Here is a 26,220-nt window from a genome sequence, read left to right on the forward strand (position 1 = left end):
ACGTTTTTCCCCGAGAGTCGTCTACCTCTATGCGTCGACGATTAGCGACACAGTTGTATTTTTATTGTATCGAGTAGCTCACGGATGTATATTTATAGTTATTCCTATGTTTAGATGTATATATTTAGTGTATGTTCATATGTATATGATATACTTTATTTGTGGTTATATATGGATGTGTATCGTATTTGAGTTCATTTTTTAAATAATCTTGTCATGAAAAAACAATAAAAACGTATAATTACTCAAACATTTACACAATTGAAACAATTAGAGAAAATAAAGTAATACTGAAATAAAGTAACACTAAATTTATTACATCAAGTGACAATACAATTACACATTTGAAACATAATAAAAATACATCAGTTATATAAACCTAAAGTACAACAATGAAGAATCATATAAAAAATAAAATTTAGTAGCAGCATGTCAAAATCTCGTTCCTTTGCCTTTTGTATGTGAACGCTAGGGGGCAGAGCTCGGGACCGGTGCTGGGGATTTACATTGGGTTCGTGTATGCCCCGGTTCATGGCAACGACTACAAATCCTCGGTGTAACAATTTCTCCTTGTGATGGACATCGATTTCTATTGGCTGGACGACCTGGACGACGACTATCGAGGACGGGGGGCAATATAACTCTGTCTTCCGGTGAGTGTAACCAATCACATTGATTTCCAAGAGGATTGATTGGTTCCTGGTATATTGCACGATAAATATCAGTGCGGAAGAATGGATGAACCCATGCGTGCACATTCGTCAGTCTCATATGTCGTGCAATGGTAATGGCATGCTTACACGGAATACGTGAAAGCTGAAACTTTCTACACGTGCATGACATGTCACCAAAGTCCACAATACCCATGAATCCACCAAATCCAACAACCTGATACCGAGTAGGTGTAATCGGTTGAACATCCAGACTTGCAGACTTTGAAAGACGATTACTGATTTTATCTTCCGCCCAAGGGGTGAGGAAGTTATGACATTCACCTGTAATTCAGAAAAAATATTAAGAACACATTTGGTAATATGATTAACAAAGTGGAAAAAAGTATATGAGACAACTTTTAATTAATATCGATTTGATACTTGCATGGGTTCTCCTCTCGTAAAACTATCGTTGCATTGTACCACGAATAAACTCCAAGAGCATGGTTATAGGTAGGCCCCGTGCATGCCTGACAAGGGCATTAAATGACTCAGCAATATTTGTGGTCATGATATTGTATTGATGCCCTGGAAAGTACGCTCTGCTCCAACGGGGAAAGCCGACATCCCGTAGATAAGCTCCAGCTTGGGGGTTCATTGAGTCAATGGATTGCATCATCTGCCCAAATTCAGACTCTGTGTATGATTTAGCGGCTTTCCAATATGCACCCGCGACCTGTAAGAGGGAAAAAAATATGAAAACTCATTGTAAGCAAAATGTTTGAAAATGATAAACTGTTATAAATTTAATAACTTGTTTACAATATACCTTTGAGTCCCGTTTATACTTTGCCCGCATGTTACACAGAAGGTGATGACAACAGCATCCATGGTGGACATCTGGAAAGACTTCAGCCATTATCGAGTAGATAACATGATGTCGATCGGAGATTATTACAAGCTCAGAGAGGTCAGGGATGCATTCTTTAATTCTCATAAGAAACCAACACCATGTGTCGTGATCTTCTTTTTTGCCGACACCGAAACCAATAGGGTATATTTGATTATTACCATCAAGAGCCACCGCAATAAATAAATGCCCCAGATATCGACCTTTAAGGAAAGCAGCGTCAATGCAAATAACGGGGCGAAGATATTGACTAAACGCACAAACGGAACATCCTAACGCCATGAAAAAATTTGTAAATCGATGCTCATCATCTGTTTCAATAGCAGTAATGGTGCCCGAATTAGTACGTTGTAAATTGTAGCAATAATCTGGTAACAGCATAAAAAATTCCTCCGGTGAACCCCTCAATAAATTGATAGCCCAATTTCTTGCCCGCCAAGCCTGTGAGTAGGAAATATCAATTTTATATCGGTCGGCGATGTCTACAATTATTTCTTTAGGTCGATAAATTCGATCAATCATCACAAACTTTGATCTCATTAATTGACCTAAAGCTCGGGCCCCAGCTTATCTGTGATGTGGCATGATTTGATCAACTAAACATGTGTGGGTAGGATTCATAGAGTTGATCCCCCACACATCACCAACAGTAGACTTGGTTGCATGTATATACCACTTACAATTTTCAGCCTTGCATTTAATTTCCCACCGTTTCTTGTCAGACTTTTTGACACCAAATTGAAATCCTTTTAGTAAGGCGAATTGTCTCGTGGCGTCAATCAATTGGACTTTACTGTGAAAAATATCACCAATCTTGACCCCATTCTCCTCTCAGATTGATCTGGAACCACTTGATGATGCTGATGGTTGTGGAGGAAAATCAGGAAGCCACTTAAATGGATTAGTGGGGACATTGTCAAAAAACGGCCTAGAATAATTTCCACCACCTGAAGTAGGATCTTCAAGCCGTAAACTATCTATACCCTCGGTTATTGATGCCATATACTCAGGCTCTACATTGTCTGAAGGAATGTCGGGCATATCATTTCCATCGAAGTCACCCCAATAGGGAACTATATCTTTTTCTCCATGAGCCCATGAGTTTGCAATATATAATGGGTCATTACTGAAATCAATCAACTTTTCCAAATCGTATTCTTTTTTGACCCAACTGCTTTCTTTTTCATCTTCATCCTCATCTTCATCTTCATCTTCTTCCTTCTGCCTTTCAATTGGGGTACATGTAACAAAAATAGGAATACATTCCTGAAAGTATTGGGACATATCAAGAAGACCTCGCACATCTTCATCATTTTGGATCTGGATGGGACAGTCGAGCTCAATTTTTCTTGGCTTCATTGATACTTGAATGTAGTTTTTCGTTGGATCAATACTGCAATACTCCGTCAAAAGCTCAATAAATCCCTCGAATGTTGTTCCATAAGGGATTTTAATCAATTGTTTGGCTCCTCCAACATATTTTATTGTGTTGTTGCGATCTTGAATCCATTCTCCCTGGTAACGAACCGATGCATAACCCTCCATTTTAAATATCAATCCTGCAATGACAAGTTTTTGAAGATAATTATTCAGGTATAAAAAAAATCAATAATAACTATGTAAATCAGCCATACAATTATTAATAATTAAAAAAAACTCCTCATATTTTTCTAATATGTTATTTATCCCCCTATAATTATTTAACAATTTATATAACACTTTCGTATGTTATCTTATATCAAAATGCATCTATCTGTTTGTAACGTTCTATTTAAAACGTTTTTATAATATCTATACTTTGAAATAGATATTCAAATTCTATACTTTGAATTACTTTAAAATGTCAATAATAAATAATTTCTGCAGAAATCTGAAAAATATTAGTGGATATATCCTAAAACGATAAATTAAAAAAAAAAACTGAGCTTAAATTCGAATTCTAAAAATTGAAATACCCTAGAATGGTAATAATCGAACAATTCTAAAAAAATCTGAAAAATACGAGTTGATATATGCTAAAACGGTGAAATTCAAAAAAACAAAACTGAAATATGAATCCTAAAAGTTGAAATACCATAGAATGACAACAATCGAAAAATTCTTCAGAAATAAGAAAAATGTGCATTGATATATCCTAAAGCGGTGAAACTCGAAAAAATCTATAATTTTAATTATAATGCTCCTACAATGTTTAATATGAAAATACGCCCTAATTTTAATAACATTTCATTTGACACCCTTGTATGTCGTCTTGTATCAAAGCAATCCTTATATATTTTTAACATGTTATATAAATCCTGTATATATTGTAAAATATCTAAAACCTCCATAACAATGTAAAATATCTAAAAACCCCCTATATTTATCCTAAATTATATTTAACCCCCCATACTTGTCAAATATTACATTTAACCCCCTAATTACGACATAAAAACTTTACTTAACAAATAAAATGAAGTTTTAAGGTAAGATTGGCATAAATACCTTTTTTTGATAAATAGTATTTTTCGAATCGAATTCAAAAATACGAACTTCCTTCGTCCGAACGAATCCCTACTAATTGATGTTAACAAAAAAAATGAAAGTGAGAGTGAGTGTTTGAGTGATATGAGAAGTGTGTGGAAATAAAATGAGTGAGGAGGGTTTATATAGATGAGGGGAAGGGTAATTTTGACATTTTAGAAAAAGTAATGAAATATATAAATAAATATGAAAATGTCTTTACAATGTAAAATATCCAAAAACCCCACATATTTATCCTAAATTACATTTAACCCCCAATACTTGTCAAATATTACATTTAACCCCATATTACGACATAAAAACTATACTTAACAAATAAAATGAAGTTTTAGGATAAGAATGACATAAATACCTTTTTTTGATGAATAGTATTTTTTCAAGTCGAATTCAGAAATACGAACTTCCTTCGTCCGAACGAATCCCTACTAATTGATGTTGAAAAAAAATGAAAATGAGAGTGAATGTTTGAGTGATATGAGAAGTGTGTGGAAATAAAATGAGTGAGGAGGGTTTATATAGATGAGGGGAAGGGTATTTTTGATATTTTAGAAAAAATAATAAAATATATAAATAAATATGAAAATGCCTTTATAATGTAAAATATCCAAAAACCCTCCATATTTATCCTAAATTCATTTAACCCTATAGTGAGTGAGGAGAGTTATATAAATGAAGGGAGGGGTAATTTTGTCATTTTAGAAAAAGTTTTAAATAAATAAATAAATATCAAAATCTTTTATAGTGTAAAATATCTAAAAACCCCTCATATTTATCTAAAATTCTATTGAAACCCCTATAGTGAGTGGGAGAGTTATATAAATACGAGGGAAAGGGTAATTTCGGTATTTAAAAAAAGTCATAGGCATTTTTTTTTTTGAAACGGTGATTTTGGGCATTTTGGCTTGGAAATAGTGATTTTGGGCATTTTGGCTTAATAGGAGGGCATTTTGGCTATTTTTTAAAATTTCCCTTTTTTAAGACTCATAGATTCTAAATGGAAAACCGTGTCCAAGACCCATTTAGTGTAATTTTCTCTATTTAATCGAGAGACAACATAGTGATGTTTTACGAGGTTTGCCATTTTCACCAATTGCAGGTTGATCAAAGAAATAAAAATTAGTGATATGATGAAAGAAAATTAGGTTAGAACTTCAGGTTCATATTTATCTCATATTCACAAAACTTTTAATTTTATGATTAACATTCATAATATTATAAAATGTAAAGCTTAAATAATTTTTATACTTCTATTTCATTCTTTTCATAACTTATGCAAACTTCAAGTTGCAAATAAAATATAGTGATAACAAATACTTGGATGAAACTTGAGACTTCAAACCTATATATATATTCTCATAATTTTGTGAACTTCAGGTTACAAATCATATATCACAAATATTTCAATGATATTTAGGACTTGAAGTCTATATTCATAATTTTGTAACTTCATGTTACAAATAATATTCAAAACTTTGGGTCCAGATTCATGATTTTATAATCTTCGAATTGTAAATATAATATCATTATAAATGAAAAATTAAATAAAAAAATAGCAAAAATTAAAATATCTATAATAATTGGGAAAACAATATAATTGAAAGATTATGATAATGTACTCGAATAGATAGTGCTAATAACGTGTTATAAGTGTAACAAAAAATGTATGCAGAACAAAGTATAAGCAAAGAAAGATTGAGTAGAAGAATAGAGATGCAAATTTGGGGCATGAATATTTGAGTAAATATTTTCTTTTATACATGAAAAAGTGTGTCTACAAATGTGAGAGACGGGGTATTTATATACGAATTTTCACCAACTCCTCTAAGAATTTACATAATTTAACTTACTCACATAACTCGCTAAGACTTTCTTTCTCCAGCACAATCATACAGCCACCATTTCTTAAATGATTTCACACTTAATTAAGCGAACTGTTGTGGAAATCTATTTACATTCGTAACAATATATAAATAAATGCTTTGAACGTGGTGACAAAAGGGTTATGTTAATACAGTCGAGGGTGCAATATTCTCTCAATTTTAACGTTCACATTTGGAAAAATTTAGGGCACTTTTGTTATTTTTCAAAACTCTTGAATGCATTGGATTTCCATAAAAGCACGAGGATGTTTTTGTCATCCAATCCACACAATTACAAGTCCAAAGCCAAAGATCGTAGAAAAGATTCCGGAGCATCTCCTCAGGTTTAGGACGCAAACAAAAAATCAAATTGCAGAATTTCCAAGTTGTGAGCACTGCAATAGCAAATGGAAACAGAGTTAGAGAGGACGAAACCGGTAGCTGCCTTCATGGCCTTCGGCACCCAGGGCGATGTTTACCCTATTGCTGTAAGTTCGCCTTAAAAGGATCAAATGTTAACGAATTTTTTTTCCTCCGAATAATTTTAATAATGAAATGCAGGCAATAGCTGCCGCTTTTGCTTCTGACCAGAAACACTACCATGTTGTCCTTATCACTCATTCAGCTCACCAGGTTTACCAATTGAATTTACTCACTGCATTGTGATTCAAAAATTTTGTTGAATTCTCTGAATGCTTACGTGCTTTATTGGCAATTTTTATAATTATTGTGTTTATTGAATATAATTTTCATATATTGAAAAGGGTTATAATTTATTTATTTATTTTTTTGGGGGCTTGTGCTTTTAGAACTTGAGTTCTCACTTGGCTGGAAAACTAGTTGCATTTTGTCCAATTTCATCACCACCCGTGGTATCAACACCTCAGAATCATGATGCAACAGGTTTGGGTTTAAGCTGATTGTGGTCTTCATAGTTTTGTTATATGTGGGGCTAATTTTATGCGAAACAATTGCTTTGTTAGTTGCTGGTTAAGAAATGTTAACTTCAACTTATGCAATGTTCCCATAACTTGTTTTGTCTTATCAGGCTTGCAGGAGTTGATGTTTAGGCTGAAGAAGAGGAAAATCAACGCTGAACATAGAAAAGAATGCTATTCTGCAGTGGAAAGAATTTTTGGAAATGGTCCAAGCTTGGAGGGTGATTTCATTGTGATAAACTTTTTCGCATTGGTATTTCATGTTAAACATATAAGTTAAAATGAGATTTATTGATATGTTGTAAATGTGTTCTAGATTGATATTGTGGCCTTGATGGTTGTTAAAGGGAATTTATTTCCTTTAAATTTCTTAACTGATATGTCTGAAGATGTCTAATTTGTTTGTAGGGATACTTTGGACATGTTTAAGGAAGCACCAGAAGATTAATAGTATTTTATTCTTTCAGAAATACTACATTTATATACCATGAGAACCAGGCAGAGATCAATTAATGTCCAAAAAGAATTTGCTAAATAACTATTTGTGATATTTTGGTTTGTTAAATATCTTTATGGTTGCATAACAAAAACAAATTTAAGTGTACAATTTTACGAGGACCTGTTGAAATTTAGGGTTATAGATTAACTATTTAATGCCTAAAAAGGTTGCTTCATATTATATTCCAGGAGGGATGGAGCCTTGCAGAACTTTTTCGTGTCCGTTGCATAATTGCCTCGCCTTATGTTGTTCCCTATAGGTAATACTAGACTACTTTCTGATTCATTTTAATTTCTATCAATACTTTCCAAATTCTTTGGATGTCGGCATATCATTTAAATTCCTCATCTGGTCTCTTCTTAAAATTGCTAAAACCTTGTTGTGAATTCTCCCTTTTTACCCATAATCTATTGGTAACACTTCCTTTATATCCTTGTAAAAAGCATCATGTCCAGTTGTTGGAATTTATCAATTTGGGCTTATTTTTATATTAACCTGTTCTATTGACTGGACAGTGCACCTTCATCATTTGAACACTGCTTCTTAAAAGAACATCCGCTTTTGTATAAATATCTCCAGGAAGCTCCCGTCAACAAGGTATTCAAACTTCAAATGCTCTTTTTGGAGTAAATGATGCACCTTATTAATTATTCAATTCTAAACTATTGTGAAACAATAAGTTTAAATCTTAATTATTTAGATACTTATCTTTGTTTTGGATATTCAACATCTATATTAAATCCTCGTCAGTTAGTGTATGTAGGTTTGTTGGAAAGATGTGATTCATTGGATGTGGCCACTTTTTTCTGAAAATTGGGGGTTGTGGAGAAGTGAGGAATTGAATTTGAGTCCTTGCCCTTTTACGGTTAGTATGTTTGATGTAAATCATTGTTGCATATAATGAATTGTGTAGAAAAGTTCTATTCATTATTTCATTTTAATTCAATTGTGACTAGAAGGAGATAAGGTTTTGGTACTCCAAGGATTGCAAGTGCTCATGAAACCTCTTTACTGAATGCAGGATCCAGTGACAGGCCTTCCCACGTGGTATGATCGGGTACCATCTCCTAAACTATTGTAAGTTATGCACTTTTTTATAGACAAAGAGCTTTGATCATTAAAGAAAAATAACCTAAAATGGATTACATCTTCTAAACCATGTACAATTTAGTGAGCCAAGATGCATGGATATGTATGCATATCATAGATACAAGCATATAACTACATAGAATGAATTAGCAATATTTAATTAATTTCCTTTAATGATATCATTTGTTTTATTCAACAATAATTTATTTTTAATTACATCTTTGATCCACTTGTCTTGATTATTATGTTATCTTCTAATAATTCTCTTGTTTCATTCCCTACAAAATTTGTATTGATTTCTTTTGTTTACAGGTATGGATTTAGCAAAGAAGTTGTTGAGTGCCCTGGTATACTTTTATTTTTACCATACCAATAGATTCAGATTTTTCTTTCTTGTAATTAACACTGTACAATTTTCTTTGCTTCCTATTTTCTGCTGAAGTTTCAAGGCAGATTGCTTCCTATTTTCTTCTTCTCTGTTTTTTTGTTTTGATTGTTGAACATAGATTATCCTTCTTTCAGCTTTCAATAACTGACCTTCATGATTCCTTTTGGAATCATTTATTTGATCCATGATTGATGGTAGCCTTGTGCGAGCAAATAAAGTAACTAAATTCACAATAACCCGCAAAAAAAAAAAAAAAAACCTTGGGTTGCTAGTAACTTTGGTCCCAATTCAATAAAATCTGATTTACTCAGTCATGTTTATAAAAGCTTCATTGATGATAATTTCTGCTTTAGTCTTGTTTCTCCCTCTTTTAAATTAATTTTCTAATATTAGCCCTTAACAGATTACTGGCCTTCAAGTGTTTGTGTTTGTGGCTTTTGGTTCCTCCCTGTTGAATGGCAATTTTCATGTAAGAAGTGTGAAGAAATTTCCATTTTGTCATCTGGGCATCTGAGAACAAATTGGAAAATGTGTGCATCTCATTGTGAGTTTCAATCTTTTCTGGAAGTTCCTAAATCAGTGCAGATTATTTTTGTAGGACTAAGCTCTATTGGAAGGTGGGTTCCTTACTGTGTTTTTCTTCTCTCTAATATCAGTACTTAGGGGCTGTTTGTTTCTCTTACGCATCCCTTAATCTATTTGTGTTCTTTGTTTCCTCTTTTACTTTTGAAAGTTAGGTTAATATATTTGAATCAATAAAATAAAATTAAAAAATAAAGGTTAGCTTTTATCTAAATCTGAAGCCATTATATAAACACATTAATTGAGTTCTCATAAATATCCTCAATTCACAACCATGGTTTTATTTCAAAAGAAATCATTATTCAGATTTAAAAAACATCCCTTCTTAATAATTAACCTGAATTTGTACACATGCCCAGGCTGCTTTTCAAACTTGGACTTTTACTACTCATCCTGTGCTGAACTATGCTGTTTGTTACTTGCAGCATGGGTTTCTTAAAGAATCCTCAAGCATTTCTTCTGGTTCTCCGAACTGTTCTGGAAACCGCAAGTTACAGATTTATCCTTTTCACAGCAGGATATGAACCTTTAGATGCAGCAATTCAAGGCATTGCTGCTGGAACATCTTCAGTTTTAAATCAAAGGCAGGTCGTTGAAGATGGAGTCTCTCTCTTTGATGGAACACTCTTCTGCTTTTCTGGGTGAGCATATCTTTGTATTCCTAAATCCTTTGAGACCTAAAGGATGAAGATGAAAGCTAATTACATCCATTTATAACCTGCAATTGTGCAGAAACATTTTCATACCTGCTTTACTTGGAGGTATATAGATTATAAATGGTTTTAGCTTTGTCCAAAACTTGATATCACACAGCACTTGTATTAAACTCCTTTTCAGTGTATTGACATACCAAGCTACTTTCAATAATATTTACTTTGATGGGCACACAAAAAAATGAACCTATGATTAATTTCTGACCATGCTTTTAGAACTCATTGCCTGTATTCCGTGGTCCTAAATGTGGTTTTTACAGATTTTCTATTTAGATGACTATTTATATGAAAACCTGGAATTTCTGTGCTCTTTTTGTCAAATCACAATGATTAATGCAGTCATATTGTTCTTGTAGCTTTTATCAAGTTCTTCTTACTTGGAACTATGTAAGAATGTTATCATAAACTAGTTTGTGAAGAAACTTGAGCAATACATTCTATAAAATAGTACATGACTTAATGATGGAGGAAAATACAGATGAAGGGGTATTCTAACTCTATGGCTAAGCATATCAATGTTTATAAGATACAGTAACTCTCTTCTTTGGTTATCTTTGAATATTTAATTGACTATGTCCTGTATCATAATTTTTTCTGTGGAAATTTATGTTTTGTTTTGAAATTATCATGCAAATTAGTATGGTACCATACAATTGTCTGTTTCCAAGATGTGTGGCTGCAATTCATCACGGAGGAAGGTGAGAGAACTGTTTTCTAATTCCTTTAAATGTAAATTAGATGGGCAGCATGCAGTGAAGCTAACTTATGTTTTGGCATTGCTTGATTTTAATGTACAATCAGTGGATCCACTGCTGCCGCACTGTACGCAGGAATCCCTCAGGTTAGTCTTTCATCAACCCTTCACCTTTTTCTACATTTTTAGTGATACAATAAACAGTTTTCACATATCATTTAAATACTATTGCAGTTTGCTATCCCATATTCTTCTTTAAAGTGCACGTCATTTTTGTGTGAGATGTGATCATCCTTGATGTATGACAATTTTTGCTAGATTCATTATTTTCTTATTTGCAGTTGGTCTCACTTTATTCAAAATTGGTTTTCTTATTTCATTTGCATTTTGATCATGGTCTTATTCTGGTCATAGTAGGGATAGTATTATAGGTTTGCTATGTTTCAAGTTATTCATGCTTTAGTCACTTTGCATTCAAAAGATTATTTATTTCAAGGGAATCTAGCATTGTCTTGTGAATTTGAGATCATATTCTTGTTGATTCAAAATTTTTTTCTTTTCGAGTGACTTTGTGATAGGAAGTTGGTATAAACTCAAATGCATACTTAAATGCAAACTCAAATAATGCAAACAAATCTGATTGTTTTGTTGAGAAAGGCCAAATCCCCATTTCTCAATTTATATAATTTTCCTCAACAACTTATTTATTAATTGACTTTTCATTCTTGCTTCCTATCTTTTCGTTTTTGTTTCTTGTCTCTTTGTTTTCTCTTGGATTTTTGTTTTCTTCTCTTTGTATAACTTGTTTAATAAGAGTTCTATCATTACCTCCCCCAATCAGTCTCACCTTGTTCTCAAGGTGAAATTCAACATCAACTTCCAAAGATTGAATCTTCCAAAGTATCTTTGACATGACGCAAAATGTTCAAAACAAATATACGACTATAAAAGATATAGATATTTAACAAATAAGCCATCTCAAAACACATCAATTGGTCATAATAGATTTCAGTTAGATGGGTAATTTGGTCAGATGGCTATAAGAAATTCAGATTGGATGAGTGTACAACATAAGTAATTTGACAGTGGACTTGATTGAAATGGTAGAGTGAACTTAGGAGTTGTTTGGGTGGTGCAAAATCAATTAGTTGTTGCGGAGAAGAAGAAGGAAATGGGTTGTACAAAAGGAAATTTGAGTTAGGGTGATTTGAGGTACTGGATTGGGTTGGTTTGAGTGTGGGTTGGGTTGAGTGAGTTTTACATCAATGAATTTAGGTTGTGTTAGATGTGGTTAGGGTGTTTAAAAAGTAATTGGGTATGGAAACTTGAATTCTGGCTGAGTGACTGGGTTGAGATCATTTGAGTGAAGTGGGTTGAGATTCATTTGAGCGGAGTGGGTTGGATGAGAGAGTTTGGGTTCAGGTGTAACATATAGATGGTTTGAGATTTGAGCTTGGGCCATGTACTTTCCCTAGGCTTGTGGGGTGATTAATAGATAAAGAAGATTCAGTTAGGTTTTGAGGAAGTTTTAGGTTAGTATGGGTTGGGTTTTATTTGTGGTAATTGAGGTTGTGTTGTATTGAAAACGGGTTTCGCTTTAGTTTATGTGATTTGGTTTTTGGATTGGGTTGGTGTTAGGAACCTGAATGAAAATTTGTGTCTAAGGTTTTAAGGGCCTTATAAAGTCTTGGAGAATATTGGGATTGCTGCTTATATGCTTGAGTTGCCTTCTGATTCCAAAATACACCCTATTTCTATATATCTCAATTGAAAAAGGTGATTGGAACTAATATTTAACGACAACCCTTACCCATTTGTTTAATTGATGGTTTGAAGTTATGATTACAATTGGAGATACTGCGTGATAGATTTTCTCTATTGGGACATTCAGAGGTCTTTCTCAAATGGAAATTACTACTTGATTGTGAGAATTCTTAGGAAAACTTTTTGGAAATTAAAAAGCAATTTTCGGACTTTCACTTTGAGGACAAGGTGAAACTGATTGGGGGGAGAGGGGTAATGATAAAGCCCTGATTATAAGTGTTTACACACATTGGCCCAAAGGAGAAAGACTCAAGGGAAGTCTAGATCCAACAATGGGGAAAAGTGGTCTTGGGGTGTCCATGTCAACATCTCAAATAGATGACACTTGGCTAATCATGAATGAAAAGGATGGAGGAATCAGTTATGAAGTAGTGAATTAAAAAACTGATAGACACCTAGTACATATACTATTAATATTAAAATAAAATAGTGTTGATAACAAGAGGTGTCAATTCCTCCTAAAGGCCTTAACCTCTCAATCAGTCAAAGACTATCTAAATTATCCAATATCAAATTTTTGCTCTCTTATAAATTTATCCCAATAATATCATAATAAAATATTATCCAATAAATATTGTCCTAATCTTAAATGTATTATCCTAATTTTAAATATCTTATCTTAATCATATATTTTATCCTAATTTAATATGTTATCCTGATATAATATTTTCTTAAGTAATTAATAATATAATAATAATATTATTATTTATTATTATTAATTCCTAATATTTCTCGTCCCTTGAAAACAACCTTGTCCTCAAGGTAAGGATTATTTTGAGTTTTCTCTTTTAACATTTCTTTCTACCTAGTTTCCAAAAACCCCTCCTATTTTACTATTATTCTAATTGTTACCACTAACTAAAAAAACAAGGCCAAAGGACTATTTTCCCCTTTAAGTATCCTTTTATCTCAAGTTTTCATCCTTTAACTTTGAAAATCTCATTATCTACCCATGAATAGTTAAAGTTAACGAAACCCTAGTCCCTTAGAAGTTTATTTCTTTTCCCCCCCAAATCTTAAAAACTGACAATTTTCCTTATAGGCCAAGATTTAAAAAATGATATTTCCCCATTAAGGTTTAGTTTTCACACTCTGACGTTATCTCCGGTGGCATCTCCTTTCTCTTCCTCTGGCGTTTGCTTCCTCATCATCTTTCCCTGCTGTTGGCAATCCTAAACCCACCATCTTTATCTCCCCGACGAAAACAAGAGATCTTGTCTTCGTCTTCTCGACGAAGCTAAGATTTATTTCCAGCGTCAATCGACGCTGTCCAAGCTTCCAAACGAGAGAAGCTTAGCTGTTGGAGGGAGAGCAGACATCGGGAGATATTCATCTTCGGTGATGGCGTTGGATTTGACGTTGGAGATCTGGAAATTAAACCCTAAGAGGGAACTGTCTTTTTTTAAAAATTGGGTTTTGAAAAAACTTTTAGTTTTTAAGGTTTAGGGGAGGAAAAAAAGATTAAATTTTAGTTTATTTTTAATATTATAGATAAAATGATGATTTTATTCTTAAAACCATTAATTTTAACCACTCATAGAGAGGTGTGGGATTTTCAAAATTAAGGGTTGAGAACTTGAGATAAGAGGATACTTTGGGTGTGAATAAGTCTTTTGGCCAAAAAACAAACCCTATACTTCCTTCTTTAATATATTCTATCATTATCCCTAATGACAGAAGCTTAGACGAATAAATTTAATAGTTGGGTTTCGTTATAAAAACTGATTTTCCATAAAAATTAAGTGATTTAATCTCATAATTTGTTGAATTACCCTTTTGGACCACCATTGGTTTTGTAAATTCATTGTAACTTATCAGTTTGTAGTCAGAGTTGTCGAAATCTATCGATTTTACCTTCTGGTCATCGAAATCTATTGTTTTTTTTGCCGAAAATCTCCATCTCAACAAAATTGGTTTCATTTTTCTCCAGTAGATCAACTTCTCTCCTCTTTTGTGTCTTATCGCTCATGATCAGAATCACATTGTCATTGGATCCATCCTCATCCATCAATAACAGTACCAACCATTTGAATTTACAGTTGTGATTAGACTCGAGCTTGCCTTCATAATAGAGACATATTCCTTTCTTCAACATATCTCAAGACTCGAATTACTTTAGTTGTCGAAACCATAACCTACTCCTATCCTTATCCAACATAACATCAATTTGTTCTATTTTCATACTACTCTGATACCACTTTGATAGATACCTAGTACATATATTATTAATAGTAAAATGAAATAGTGTTGACAATAAAAGGTGTCAATTTTTCCCAAAGGTCTTAGCATCCTAATCAGTCAAAGGCTATCCAAATTACGCAAATATGAAATTTCTTCTTCTCTCTTACAATACTCACTCCCTTTTATATATAACTCAAATAATATCTTAATCAAATATTATCCTAATCTTAAATATATTATTCTAATTTTAAATATTTTATCCTAATATGATATTATCTTTATTATTATTATTATCGTAATTATTAATTTATGGATTATGTATCTATCAAAATGGTATTAGAGTAGTATGAGAATGAGACAAATCAATGTTCTGTTGGATGAGGATAAGAGTTGGTTGTGGTTTCAACGACTGAGGAATTGGAGTCTTGAGGTATGTTGGAGAAAAGACTATGTCTCCGTTGTGAAGGCAAACTCTAGTATGGTCACGATTGTAGATTCAAATGGCTGACCGTGCTACTAGTGGACCAGGATGGATCCAATGGTGATGCCATTTTGATCGTGAGTGATAAGAAGCAAAAGAGGAGAGAAGTCGATCTGTTGGAGAAGAGTGGAACTAATTTTGTTAAGATAAGGGTTTTCAGCACAAAAAAAAAAAAAAAAGCAATAGGTTATGATGACCAAAAGGTGAAATAGATAGATTTTGGCAACTCCAACCATGAATCAATAGGTTCTAATGAATTCATAAAGCCGATGGTGGTTCAAAAGGGTGATTTAGCAAACTCTAAGGGTAAATAGTTTGATTTCGACAAAAAATTGGTTGTTTATGGCGAAGTGCAACTTTTAAAAATTGTTAATTTGCCTATGCTTCTGACATTAGCGATGAAGGATAATATATTGAAGAAGGAAGTATGGGGTTGGTTTGTTTAATTAGTGGTGGCAACTGGAATAATAGCAAAATAGGAGGGTTTTTTTCCAATTGGATAGGAAGAAATGTTAAAAAAGAAATCATCAAAATGATCCCCACCTTTGCCTTCTTGAGTACAAAGTGGTTTTTGAAGAGTAGGTAATGTTAGGACTAATAATAATAAATTATGATAATAATAAAGATAATATTGATTGTGATATTAAATGATAAGGTAATAATTAAGATTTGAAGATTAGGATATTATATTATGAGGGTAATATTTGATTAGGATATTATTAGGATAATATATAGGGAGTTATATATAAAGGGGAACCAGTAATGAAAAAGGGGGAGATTATTGATATTTGGGTAGTCTTTGTTTGATAGGAAGGCTATGGTTTTAGGGAAGGAGCTGACACTTTTTGTTGTTAGCATTATTTTATGTTAGAATCTATATTTATGTGAAGAAAAATAAAAGGAAGCAATTATCTCTCCTGACACATGACAACCTTAGAGTGGAGCAAGTAGAAGTTTCAACATCCCCTCGCCTTCCACCAAAAAAAAAAAAACTGATGGCATTCATGAGGAATTGGTAGCTGTGGTGGAAGAGCAGAAAAATAAAAAGAAGTGGAATGGCAGCAATAAAGCCAGCTGAAGAATTTGGAGGGGAGGTGTAGTCTCATAAAAATCTGCATGGCAGCTTGATGTCTTCTTTGGTGTGTTTTTGTGTGAACTAGTTTGTGGTCTCTTGATGTACTTTGTGTGAGGTAGTTTGTGGTATTTTGTTGTGTATTTCGTGTGGGAGTCTTTCGTGCAACCATTCAGAGAGCTTGTACCGAAACTTGGATGTAAACTTGTCTTTATTGCATAAAGTTAATAAAGTTTCTATTTACAGAAACTATCTGGAATTACAATTCTAATGTATGCTTCTGCTATATACATTGTTGTGATTGATATGTGATGCTGTTGATATTTTGCTGTGATCATTCATGCTGGGTTGAGTGGACTGTTGTGTCAAAGTGTTGCTGGAAACAGTGTTGAGTCGTTGGAATTCTGTTTTTGATTGCTGGAGTTGTCGAGGAAAAAGCAGGTGCTCATCATTTTATTTAATGTTAAAAACATTTTTGTTGGGTCTCTATCAAAAGAGGAGTGGAGGTTTTGGCTAAGGTAGAAAGAAAATTTTGGAAATATTTGCTGGTAGTTTCTGCATTTATTATTATTATTTTTTTTGGAGAGGACCGGTCTGTTTAAAGCCGAATTACAGTGTGTTTTGGGTCATGTACTAGTATTTTTGGGCTGAAGTTATGGTTAAAAGTGGGCTATGCTATGTTGCTTAACTTAAAGGCTGTTGTGTAATGGTGCTGGATTGTTGGGTTTGATGTATCCAGATCTGGGTTTGTTGGGCAAGTGTAAAGGTTGCGGGTAGTATGGTTATTCTGGGTTGGGCTTGGGCAGTGATTTTCTTGGTCCATTTCAGTCGAATTGATGGATTGACCCGGTCCGGGTACTGCCAAATATGCATGACACTTTTCAAATCTCTTGCCCTGAATAGATGCAACTCTTCCTGAATTTCATCTTTGAGTCTGACCATGAAAACGCTAGTCAACCACTCTTCTGTCATATCTGACACGGTCATTGCCAGCCGCTCAAATTATTCTCAATACTCCATCACCAAACCGGTATGTTTGAGAGTGATGAGCTCCTCTTGTGGTGACCAAAGCTACTATGATCCGAAATGGAGGAGTTCCTCCTTCAACTCCCTTTAGTGTTGGAAGGGACGATAGGCTTCTTGAAAGTGAAGTCAGCCCAATGCTGCTTTTTGGAAACACAGTTGCACTGTCAGTAGGCTATCCATCTCCTTGAGGCCGTTGATCATGAAATACCTCTCCACCTTCGCCAACCAGCTGTATGGGTTGACGTTGTGAACAGAGAGAGTTCTGACCAACAGATATTTTGCTCACTTCATGGAAAATGGTTCTTCATGGTGAATTGCATTGGCTATTGGTTTTGTGAAGATTCGCTGTTTACTATTCCTGTAACAGAGTTCGTTCCTGAGTGACCATCGGCGATTGCTCACTGTTGTTACCTTTTACATCCCTTGACATATACTACCAAATCTCATACATATATCCTTCAATGTCATCAAAATGACCATCTATTTTAGTGACTATTAGTGACAATTCCTCCATTCTTGCGTCCATGGCAGACACTTTGTCTGCCAAACTCTAGTATCGCTGTACCAGATCATCTACTCTTCTATCTATTCTCGTTGAAACCATAACCCAGACTGGAGTGCTCTGGCACCACCTTTTTAGGTACTTGGATATTTCTTCTGGTGAAGCTTTATTTGTTGCGGCTTTTGTTATAGTCTCTGCAGTTTCAACAACCCTCCAGCTATCCTTCTCAGTTTGTCCAATACAGAAGATCCAATTTCTCTACCAAACAAGAAAAAAAAATCAAAGACAGTTCAAAGTTAAAAAGAAAACACATAGTAATCTGGCTTTAAAGAGGTTAGTCCTCTCCCAAAATAAAAACAGAAACAACCAACAAATATCTATAGAATTCTCTGTACCCTAGCCAAAACCTCCACTCCCGTTTTTATGCAGTGCTCCGTAACTGATTCCCCCATTCTCTCCATTCATGATTAGCCAAGTGTCACCTATTTGACCAATTGACATGGACACCCCCAGTACCACTTTTCCCCACTGCTGGATTTGGATTTTCCTTGAGTCTTTCTCCTTTGGGCTTGCGTGGGTAAACACTCTAATCTAGGCTTTATCAAATTTTTATCATTATCATTTTAATTAGGGATTATTATCTTTTTTATTTAGGCATTAATTATTACTTGTTTTAGTCCTATTTTATCATGTAGTTATATCCTAACAAATTCAATAAATAAATTAAGTGAGCTTTTCCTAAATTCTACTCTTTTTCATGGTATCAAAGCCAGCTTTTCCACTGGTCTGAATTTTTTTTTGCCATTTTTTTGGAATGAACCAGTTCCTTGTGGCAGCTAATTTTCCGACCACCTTTGCCTACATCACTGAATCCAATGCAACCTCTGAAATGTATGCAGCTACACTTTCTTGTAACACAGAACAGGTGTAGGCTTTGCAGAATCTCTTGCTAGACATTGAAAATATATATGCTGCGGTTGGTGGGAGTGTGTTGAATATATGTAGCTTGTATGTCAAGAATAGTTGATATCCTTGCTGGTTGTGTGAAGTATTGCAGATTTATTATTTTTTCCGGTTTTGTTGCAAAACTTTGTACTAATATGACATTAATACAACACTCTTACTGTCAACTTTAATCTCTTTCTGTCTGTTAAAAATTTTTGACTGGGTTGGTAGATTTGTGATTGGAAGATTCTTTACCTGCATATATTAGTCCATTGTAATATGTATGTGATTGGAAGATTCTTTACCTTTTTTATGTGCACTATTTCTAATAGAATTTGCCTCCATAATTTATATCTGTTTGGTACTCTGTTTCTTTTTCTTTGTTAATTATTTGAGTATGGATAGCAGATACTATGTCCGTTCATGTTGGATCAGTTCTATTGGGCTGAGAGGATGTCTTGGCTTGGAGTGGCTCCAGAACCGCTGAAAAGGCACCTCTTGGTTCCAGATAGCGTATATGACAGCGCCATCAAAGCAGCTGCAGAATTGCTATCAGAAGCCATTCGATATGCACTGTCTCCGGAAGTCAAAGCATGTGCAAAAGAAATTGCTGAAAGAATATCTGTTGAGGTCACTGCTTGTTATTACTATAATATCATCTGTCCACTGCTGTATTAGTAGTAAAGCATTTGCTGCATTTGCTTTCTAATAGTTTTTATTTCTGTTTCATTGCATCACTTGCGACTGGATATCTGAGTGAGCTTTCCTTTCCAATTCTGGCTGATTATCCAATAATGTTTTTTTTTTTTTTTGGTGTGTCATTCAATTGGTGTGATTCATGTATTTGAATTACCCAATACTGAAATTTTCCTAAAACTTGTGCTACTGTCAGGATGGAATGAGTGAAGCAGTAAAATTTCTCAAGGAAGAGATGGGGTTGTAGTTACAACAAAGGAATGTCAGCTTGTACAAATTATTCCAATTTCTTCAAGGTTACTGTAATTTTCTTAATTTCATTTATTGATTTCTCATTTTTTAAGGAACAGATATATGCACCAACTACATGAAACAGAATAGAACACCTATTAAACGTCCACTGTGACCTTTTACATTGCTTGTCATATAGCTTTTTATGGGCTGAATTTAAACTCATTCACTAATTATGTTTTAAAATCTAAAACAGGTAATGTTAAAATTTTATTTTCTACTCCAGCATGTGGGATAGCCAAACTGAAGAATTTAAACTCATGGACAAGGACGGATCTTCACTGCTTCGTCTCAAAAGTAGATTTCTGTCTTAGTTGTCAAAACTTGTAGATAAATGCCCTACTGCTTCACTGTGAACATTGCCACAAGAACCACTTTCCATACAATTGTTTCTTAATATCTTAAAGTCATTTAATATTTCATGGATCCCTTTATCCTTTTCATCATCATTAGATATTCCATGGCAGTCCTCTTTGATATCACAACTATAAGAATGAGAACTAGATATTAAAACACTTGCCATGATAGTTCCATCTAGTGTAATTGGTATCTATCCCTCGAATAAGTAGGTGATTGCAAATAATATTTTGTCTTTGGATATACAAATTCATACCTAAATTATTTTACACAAATATCATAAAAGATCTCACTCCATTCTGCATATATTTTAGACCATTCTTTTTCCTTTAACCAAGTCTTATCCATGAGACAAAAAATAAAACCACATCATGCCCAAGTTAGCAAACAATAAATGAATAATAATAATAAAAAAAAAAATCTAGAGGGATGAGAAAAGAAGACAGAGAAATAAAGAAACGAATAAAGAATGAGATTGCTACTCCTCTCAGTTTGATTATCTCTCTCTTGTATTCCTTTTTATACTAATAAAAAGCAGTCCAAAACTGGAAAGTGTAATGTTATACATATGTATTCACGGTTTTATTGCTATATAAATTATCAATTTATCATTAAATGTTTTATTAACGTTTTGTATCACATTACATAATCAAAGTTCAAAACTAAGAAAGAGAAAAGTCTTTTCCCTTCACTTGCTACTAGGATCACACTACAAAATCCAAACAGTTAGTATGCTTCACCTCTCAGAATGCAGATTAATCGCATTTTCAATTTACCTAATTAAAATATAATTTAATTTCCACTTTTGCAGTTACTATCAGTTGAAAAAAAAAAATGTCCTTACATCCATCAATGATGCCATCCGTTTAATAACAACTGGGCTTTCATCAGCTTTCACGAGTTCCACCACCGATTTACATTCATCTTTGCCGGTTTTCATCATATTTCAAGTGTAAACACCTCAAAAATGTCAGATGAGATGAGTATTAGAACAAATATTTATATGTTTCCATTCTTCGTGACTGGTTTTGCTTAGTTTTTTCTTATGTTGATTTAAGTTTTCTTAGATTTGATTTTATTACATTGAAATAGTGTTTTGATTCTTTTTGTGGTTTGTTTTAGATATTCCTTGTTAATGAGAGGGATGGTGAGTTTAGGTTTGCACATTGCACATAGATTTTGAGGCCATGTAGAGTGAACCTAGACACAGTTACGAGGATCTACTCTAGCCTTAATATGACAAAGAAAGAAATATTTAGAGCAATATTTTTTGGGCATTTTTTAAGCATTCAAGGACATCGAAATAGCTTCATACTTATGCACTTGATGTTATTCCGTCTTATAAACTGTGGGGATCCTTGAAGAAAGTTATGGTTTCGAGCAAAGTAGCACGAAAACTTATAATGGGGTGCGTTTCCACGTTTCGGAAACGTTTCCGTTTCTGAAACTCCCAGAAACTTGTAGGAAACGTTTTGGGTCATTTTGAAATTTTTGAAAAATTTTGAAACACGTTTCTTTTGGAAGAAAAATCGTGAAATCGATTAAACACATACTTTTTGCATTTTCAAACCGAAAATGTTTTTAAATCTCATATTGAATTAATCTATTCTCTACTCTTCGATATGTTACTCATCTCTTCCCTGACATATCATATAGATTAATATGTATTGTTGTTTTTTTCTTAAATATCTATATGTGTTTGCTCAAAAACAATTTACAATATATTCTATCATTCTATTTTATAGAATTATTTCTCTTCATTCTTTTTTTATTATTTATTTTTATATTATACAAGTTCATGTATTTTTGTTATACAAAATCTAGTATTTATAAAAAAAAACTCTTATATTTTTCATATATATAAGTTTCTCCACATTTCTGTTTCCTCTATTTTTTAAAAAATATGTTTCCACGTTTCCGTTTCCGCATTTTCACGTTTCTCCGTTTCTGTGCTACATAGGTTTCGAGTAAATAGTGTTGATGTTCGGTTTAGCCCAGTAAAGTTTGCCTTGGTGAGAAGACTAATTTTTGGCGATGATATGGATGTGTCATCATGGGTACACATTTCAAGGGTCCCCCAATTGAGGTAACAATACTTTTTAAGAGTTGCATCGATTAACTATAGTGATATGAAAGCAACGATTAAGGCATGTTGCTAGGGTGATTGTGACAAGGACGTTGTGAAGCTAGTTGTCCTGTATTTTGCACATAATGGGCTGTGGGGGCATACACTAAGAAGTTCATCCAAGATCGATTTATATATTTAGCAGATGACCTTAACACATTTAATAGGTACCCTAGAAGTCCATTTTGTGGAATGCAATGATTGAATTGATATGGCAAGCAATACACACAAGACACAAGCATAAGATGAATAATTATCCACCAATTTATAAATTATCCAAAAATGGGGTATCCAATGCCCTTCAAAGTAATCATGTTATTTGTTAATTAATTTTATAACACATGATCATATTTGTTAACCTGAATGTTTGTTGAAAACGTAGTTTTAAATTATCCAATGATTTCTTGTTATACCCCCATTTATAAATTATTCGATAATTTTTTTTGGTCAATAGATTCGGTCAACCAAAACATTGATGTAAGGATCCTCCCCAATGCCCAAACACTAACCTATCTATGATGAGACAATATTTGATCTTTGAGACAAATATGTATTACATCTAAATGACATAATTGCCACAATTCAGTGCCATCTTTCTTTCTTGCTTATGTCTGCCATTTATGATGCTTTTTGTTTCTACGTCTAATCTCTCATTGTATCGTAGTTGACTGAGCAAATTTTGTATTGAAAACCTTGTTCTAAAACAAGCCTTGGAAATAGATCTTGTAATTATTCCTTATTATTATAATAGCCCATCAATTGGATCCTTGCGCACATCAGGTCGTCTTTCAACATTACCAATTACTTTGTTTTCAACATCCATAGCTACCAACGAAACCTATTGAAATGGATTAAGGACATTTATATTTACCAGAGATGTTTTATGATCAACTAAACTATGACGTGTTGCGTTATACTCGACCCCAACAATATGAAAATTACTTGGATTAAACCTATCAAATTCTTCCTCAAATCCCTCACTCTCATCATCATCAATGAGATTTCCTAATTCTTTATCCTCTGGGACATTTTGTGGTTGTGCCCAATTTTATATTAGATCATCTTACAATTGTCTCTTTCTTTGATTTGACTCTTTGTAATATAAAGACGTGTTGATACTTTTTTTCCTGCTGTTATCATAAAAATTTTAACATCCTCATCATCTTGGAGCTTATATGTGTTTCCAAGCACCACCAAATCATTGATCGTACATATACGAATATTTGATTGCCTTTGATTGATTCTTAGATGATAGAATATTTTCTCCACTAATCCTTCAAAATTAGCTCTTGTATCAACCATTACCATTCTTTCATCCCCATCAATATATCTCATAATATTGTTATCTCTGGTAACTCAATGCCTTCCAAACTTAGTTATAAATGCAACTTTAGCCATTTTGAAATGAAAATAGTACTTGCAATACAACACGAGCAAAGATATAATACAATAAAAATAAATATTTATAAAATAATATTTAAAAATAGATTCATGCAGCCTTGGCCAACAAACCAACTAACCCGATTGTGGCTGGCCGACTAAGCTACCTGGCCGTGGTCGATTGTCTAACCATCCAACCAAGTCCCAAGCCCAGAACATAATAGTTACACTTTCTCCCACATAAAATATCACAAAACATTTTTGCTCTACTTGATCTACTGAACTTTTCTAGTTAATTAATTCGTACTTTTAACTAATTTAACTTTGAAACAACAACTTTTATCAAACAATCATGAATTATCATACAAGATCACATTGTACATGCTCTCTAACAAAATAAATAACATTAAAAAGGTGTAGATCTAAACTTACTTGGATCTTTTTGATGCAAGATTTTAACAATTTTGCTTTTGTTTCTTTGCTAAAAAGTTACTAGAGTAAGACCACATTGTTGGCTAAGCTCTTCTCCTTTAAAGACAAAGTCAAAACAAAATTTGGTTACGTTTGTGTAGTAGGAAAAAAAGTGGCTAGATATGTATAAAAGGGAAAAAGGGTGGTTAAAATAATTAATATCCCCCTCCCCATTTTCTCCTTTTTCTTTTTATTTGTTTGGTTCTTTTTATTCACATATGCGTGGTCCAACAATCACGCCTAAAATAAGGCCCTATATTTGTTTTTGGCTTAATTGGAATTTTATTTCCGATCCTAGTCTTGTTTTTGCCTGAATCTGACCTTATTTAAAACTAAAATTCAGGGAAAAGATAATAATGCCTCTAAAGCATACTTGAGGGTGTAACAGTTGACTTTTGGGAGAAATTTTTCATTTTACAATAATTACCCGCAATTTTTTGAGTGCAAGAAGGACTTCAAGAACCTTGAGAATATTTTGTCATATAGAGATCTCACCATATCTTTTGGATTATGCAAGTTTGTGTTATCATCATTTTGTATTCTTTTAACGATGCATCCATCTTGTCATTTCACTTTCCTTGTGAGATTTGGTTAGACATGCACTATTTGTATCATGCACCTTCTCTATTAGGGTGGTAGTTTCATTTGCCATGATAACTTCCCTTATGGGGGCATGCCATCACTCTTGTGTGAGTCTTCATAGTATCAAAGTGGGTTTTTGTGTTGATTCTCACCTAAGTTATTGTTTTAGCTTCTTCTTGATTAGAAACACAAGATGAATGGAATAACTTACTTGACATGGCTCGTCAAGGATTTCTTAAGAGTTTGATGTTTATTGGACCTACGACCTTCGTGGAAGCATAACCCATTGTAAGTCTTGCTTATCTTTCTATTGAACTTTGTTTGCTTAGTTAACTTGTACTTGTTCCTTCTTCTTTGTGTATATAAGTTGTCTGGTTTTGTTCTTTTGTCGAGTGAAGTGATGATCTGATGTAAAGGATTTTTATGGATTTATAAAAAGTATTCCTTTAGTAGGGGATAACTTAAGTAGTTTTGATTAGGTTTACTATGGATCATATCTCATCTAGGTTGTCTTAAGAGTGATCCAACAAGGAATTTTTAGTACGCCTTAAGTCTGCATTTGGATGTTGCAATGTTTTGGTTTTGAGGCATCATTTTACTTAGGAAAATAGCAATGCATTGGTGTTTTAGATCATGATCGAAGGTAGTGCCTTCAATATGGTCACTTGCTAAGTAGTTATATATAATTATCCATTCGTCGGCTTACAAAACATGCCTTATTATTTGCTAGATACCATTTGGTGCATAGATACACATCATTAAATATTGTACACCATATCCTAAAGTATTCTTTACACATTACAACTAGAATGTTGTCAATATGAGTTATTGTTAGACATTGGAAGTGTATAGGAACTGTCATTCCTTAGAGTATTTCTTTGTCTCGAAAACTCATTTACAACCAATAAGTTATTAAGGAGTAATACTAGATCTTATACACCATCATCACTTACAAATTGCATTTTTTCTTTCATAGCCTCAAATCATTTATTTGACTGTGGGCAAGAAATGACCTTATTAAAAGTCACAGGATTTACAATCTGACCAATACCATAATCAATATCAAAAAAAGGCTGGACATCTTTGTCTAATTGATCTTTTAACTAGAATTACAATTGTGGACTCATCATGTATAGTATTCGATAAAGGCAATTAGACAAATACAAGATCTGAAATAGTATCATTAGTAATGTTTTCATTCTAAATATGCTTATGGCTTGAAGGATTCCCTAAAGTTTATTGTCTGGGCTCATCAACAAGAGTAGGTAAAATACCACTATATGTATTAGTCAATGATATTGATGGACCTTCTTCAAATTCCTTTATCGATTGAGAACTACTACCATATATTCCTCATAAAAGAACTTAGACTCTAAACTTCTTTCTTTTGTAATGGTTGACAAAGTAACTTACAATTTCATTCTCTTTATATCTATGTA

The 26,220-nt window shown here is 33.3% G+C and overlaps 1 protein-coding gene across 6 annotated transcripts; it reads left to right on the forward strand.

Moving 5' to 3' along the window:
- Positions 1-6,105: 6,105 nt before the first annotated feature.
- On the forward strand, positions 6,106-20,292 carry LOC123214089 (sterol 3-beta-glucosyltransferase UGT80B1). 6 transcript variants are annotated; one of them, XM_044633806.1, is made up of 17 exons: positions 6,107-6,433; positions 6,507-6,578; positions 6,755-6,848; positions 6,994-7,136; positions 7,571-7,641; positions 7,898-7,979; positions 8,146-8,247; positions 8,404-8,459; positions 8,784-8,818; positions 9,263-9,328; positions 9,398-9,476; positions 9,867-10,082; positions 10,793-10,852; positions 10,956-10,995; positions 19,288-19,509; positions 19,772-19,871; positions 20,063-20,292. In XM_044633806.1, exons 1-16 carry the CDS (start codon positions 6,353-6,355, stop codon positions 19,820-19,822), a joined length of 1,470 nt encoding a protein of 489 aa, XP_044489741.1. In that variant the 5' UTR covers positions 6,107-6,352; the 3' UTR covers positions 19,823-19,871; positions 20,063-20,292. The 6 variants fall into 6 exon arrangements, 4 of the variants coding, with proteins under 4 accessions (XP_044489741.1, XP_044489742.1, XP_044489740.1 ...); XR_006501813.1 differs by having other exon boundaries at positions 6,106-6,433; positions 9,263-9,476; positions 19,288-19,635; XM_044633807.1 differs by lacking the exon at positions 9,263-9,328.
- Positions 20,293-26,220: the final 5,928 nt, after the last annotated feature.

The sequence above is a fragment of the Mangifera indica genome, chromosome 4, assembly GCF_011075055.1.
Source record: "Mangifera indica cultivar Alphonso chromosome 4, CATAS_Mindica_2.1, whole genome shotgun sequence".
NCBI classification, from domain to species: domain Eukaryota; kingdom Viridiplantae; phylum Streptophyta; class Magnoliopsida; order Sapindales; family Anacardiaceae; genus Mangifera; species Mangifera indica.

Coding starts and splice junctions, on each gene's coding strand:
- LOC123214089 (XM_044633804.1), top strand. CDS start 6,353: ATGGAAACAGAGTTAGAGAGGACGAAACCGGTAGCTGCCTTCATGGCC. Junction 8,248..8,403: donor TGAGTCCTTGCCCTTTTACG/GTTAGTATGTTT, acceptor TACTGAATGCAG/GATCCAGTGACAGGCCTTCC. Junction 9,477..9,866: donor GGACTAAGCTCTATTGGAAG/GTGGGTTCCTTA, acceptor TGTTACTTGCAG/CATGGGTTTCTTAAAGAATC.